This window comes from Austrofundulus limnaeus, unplaced genomic scaffold (genome assembly GCF_001266775.1).
Source record: "Austrofundulus limnaeus strain Quisiro unplaced genomic scaffold, Austrofundulus_limnaeus-1.0 Scaffold644, whole genome shotgun sequence".
NCBI lineage: Eukaryota > Metazoa > Chordata > Actinopteri > Cyprinodontiformes > Rivulidae > Austrofundulus > Austrofundulus limnaeus.
Window position 1 is genome coordinate 77871 of NW_013953046.1, and position 3925 is coordinate 81795.

General features: G+C 42.0%; 1 protein-coding gene across 1 annotated transcript in view; it reads right to left on the reverse strand.

Annotated features, from left to right (window-relative positions):
• The window catches only part of cspg4 (chondroitin sulfate proteoglycan 4), a 183228-nt gene that overhangs the window by 6897 nt on the left and 172406 nt on the right, over positions 1–3925 (reverse strand). Inside the window, exon 9 of the mRNA XM_014027385.1 lies at positions 742–899. Within this exon, the coding sequence (XP_013882839.1) occupies positions 742–899 (158 nt within the window). The remainder of the gene's footprint in view (positions 1–741; positions 900–3925) is intronic.

The following is a 3925-nucleotide window of genomic DNA, read 5'->3' on the forward strand; positions in this document are numbered from 1 at the left end:
AACCATAAACAGGAACGTCTTTCCTTTGTTTTTATGTCTTTAATCCACTTTGGAGTGATTTTTTTCCACTTGTCTGGACCTGTACATCTCCTGTGTTAATGTTGGTTCATGTAATATGATAATTCTGTTCTGTGGAGATCATTAAGAGTCGTTGTTGGGTGAAAAAATCTTTCGCTAACACTGTGTTGACCACGAACCGTAAGTGTAGGGAGTGGCATCAAGTGCTGGACCGGATGTCCGTGGCAAATAGTCTATTTCCCCCATCCTGTAATAGAGTTACAAAGGGGCACACCAATACTACAGTGCCACCTGCTGGACACTTTGAAACCCACGCCCTGTGAAAGCATCACAGCTTTGCCGATCTCAGAGTGTTAAAAGAAAAAAATTGCTGTATCCGCATCGTGATCCGGAACATCACCAAAATTTAAAGATGTGTTACTTSAGCCAGTACKCACATGTGGTAAAAATGTCATCACAATCTGTCCACAAGTTTTTGAGTAATGTCCACAGACAGAATGACAGAATGACATACGCGACCGAAAACATTACCTCACCTTTGGCGGAGGTAAAAAAGTAAGCTAAAGATTTGTGACTAAAAGTGTTTTTCCAATGAAAGGCACATAATTAGTCCAATGGTTCAAATTTAACCCTGAACCAGTATTTAACTGGGTTAAAGGTTATTAATGAAGAAATTACTTAAACGTCTCTCACAAAAATAAACAAATTTGGCGTTAACGTTACCTGTGACTGTGAAAACTGGTTAATTTCCTCATACTGGTTCTTGTTGGCTACCAAGAGTCTTCCAAAGCGGGGGGCACGGACGAGCAGGAAGTTGATCTCATTTCCATCCTCATTGGTTTTAGCTCCAAGATTGGCTCTTGTGATGAGCTGCCGTGTTCCTGTGTACACACACACACACACACACACACACACACACACACACACACACACACACACACACACACAAAGTTAATTCTAAGAGCACTGAGATAAAACTGTTAAAATCCTGATTTAGCTAGTGAAACTTCACTCAACCAACAGCCTTACATGAGAAGTAGCAATGTCTACTTTTAGTATTGATTATAAGCAATAAGTTTAATCATGACGATCCATCCATGAATTCATCCATTTTCTTCCACTTATCCAGGATCGGGTCTCGGGGGCAGCAGACTAAGCAGAGACCCAGACTTCCCTCTCCTCAGCCACTTGGACCAGCTCCTTTGGGGGATTCCCAAGGTGTTCCCAGACCTGCTGAGAAACATAGTCCCTTCAGCATGTCCTGGGTTTTTCCTGCCGGTCTCCTTCCAGTGGGACGTCCATGAAACACCTGACCACGGAGGTGGCAAGGAGGCATCTCCTTGCCTCTTAATCGAATGCCTGACCCACCTCAACTGGCTCCTCTGGACGTGGAGGAGCAGCAGCTCTACTCTGAGTCCCTCCTGGATGACTGAGCTTCTCAGCCTATCTCTAAGGGAGAGTCCAGACACCCTGCAGAGGAAACTCATTTTGGCCGCTTGTATCTGCAATCTTGTTCTTTTGGTCACTTCCCAAAGCTCCTGACCATAGATGAGGATAGGAATGTAGACCAACCAGTAAATCAGAGCTTCTCCTTTTGGCTCAGCTCTCGCTTCTCCATGACAGATCGGTACAACACGGCAGATGCAGCACCAATCTGCCTGTCAGTTTCCAGCTCCATTTGATCTTCATCCCAGCCACTTGGCACTCAGCTGCGAACTGCTGCAGTGAGAGCTGGAGATCAGGATCTGATGAAGCCAATAGGACCACATCATCCACAAAAAGCAGAGATGTGATTCTAAGGTCACCAAAAAGGATCCCCTCAACACCTCGGCTGCGCCTAGAAATTCTGTCCATGAAAGTTATGAACAGAATCGGTGACAAAAGCCAACCTTAGTGGAGACCAACTCTCATTGGAAACTAGTGCCCGTTTGATTGAGCCTGGTACCCCATCCTCCAGGAGTACCTCCCACAGGACTCCTTGAGGGACACGGTTGAACGCCTTCTCTAAGTTCCCAAAACTGTTTGAGCAAACTCCCATGTACCCTCCAGGACCCTGCTGAGGGTGTAGAGCTGGTCCAGTGTTCCACAACCACGAAAAAAAAACCCACACTGCTTTTCCTGAATCTGAGATTCGACTATCCCACGGACCCTCCTCTCCAGAATCCCTAAATAGACCTTACCAGGGTGTGACCCCTCTGTAGTTGGAACACATTTTAAATAGGGGGACCGCCACCCTGGTCTGCCAATCCAGGGGAACTACCCCTGATGTCTGTGCAGTACTGTAGAGTCACGTCAACCTACACAACCCCACAACATCCAGAGCCTTCAGGAACTCTTGGCGAATCTCATCCACCACCACCTAATTTATTGGAACTAAGCTGGAAAAATAAATATGGAAGTCAATTAAATAATTTTATATTTTAAAGAGGTAAAGTTCTTTTTTAATTTATTTGGTGCATTTTAAATGTACTTATTTATTTAGTGGTTCATTTATCTATTTCTGCTTTTATTTCTAATTATGTCAGTGTCGGTCCTCCATACTGCAGAACATGAAGAGGGAGTTCAGTGACTGAATCAGGTGTGTTGGAGCAGGAAACATGTAAAACATGTAGGACTGCAGCCCTACAGGACCAGGACTGCCCACCCCTGTGCTAGCTAAAGACATTGCAGGTGTCTAAAAAGCCTCCTCCTTTAACATTAACAATTTACCAGTTATATTGGTAATTTGATGTGTGATGCTGACATGCATTGGTGTTGCACTTTATTTATATTTAACCATTTTTGGGGGCCAATAAAAATGCAGCTATTTTTCCCATCAATTAATAAATAGCCTGCCATACTTCTCTTTCAAAATTTATCTCCTCAACTAATAATGCAGGTTTCTAAGTTTCAATTTAATAAAATACGAAATATGTTACTATCCTCTTATATTCATTCAAGACCTTTGTGAGCCCTTTTTATGGACCTGATTAAATCATAGTATAGGTAAATTATAAGCTTTTTGTCAGTGTCTCCGAATACATTTAAATATTAAAGCTGCACTACTTGAATTTGTGGAACGGATAACCCCCCCCCCCCAAAAAAAAAAAAAAACAAAAAACAAAAAACAAAAAAGAAACAACAACAAAAAAAAACCCCACAAGTTTGACATTCTATCACTCTCTCTGTAGGCTTTTTGTTTCTCATGGGTGTGTTACACTAAGGTAATATGTGTGAACAACTCATTTTTGTGTTATTATGTAGTTAGTCTCTGTAGATTTATTTCCCAGTATTGGTTTTGTAGGGAGACCCAGTAGAGTGTGACTGGGTAAATGAGGACACACAGATTGTAGTATAAAGTGCTTTGAGTATGCTGGTTGGATGGAGAGGAGCTATATAAGTACAGACCATTTACCCTTTACTTCAAACACCTGCCCCTTTAGTGGTCTCTGCATGGCCCTGCTCCTGGAAATGTTAGGAGTGCTCCAGTACTGCAGTTACAGATTGTGTCCACAGGGTGGCGCTGTTCAGTAAACTTTACCTAGTTTCAAATCCAGTCTCTGCAACTTTACCAATGAACAGTGTGGTTGGTGACAAATATAAAGTGATTGTGTTATAAAATGTTCAAATCCAGGGATGTTAATTTCTGCTGTAAAAGCAGAGGAGCTTAGTGGGACAGTTAGTTATGGGAGGGGACAGTTGCAACACTTTTTACATTTGACTCTGTTCCTCAGAGGTTTGAATTAGACAAACCAAATTTTAACACAATAAACTTACATCTGTCTGTTAATAGTTAAAACCATTTATAGATGATTAAATCATGTACATTCTTCACTATTTGTATTTGAAAATGAAAAGTCAGATGAATTACTCCATGAAGATTAGGACCAGCCTAAAGTTCATAAAATAATCCAGCCAGATCTTGCAG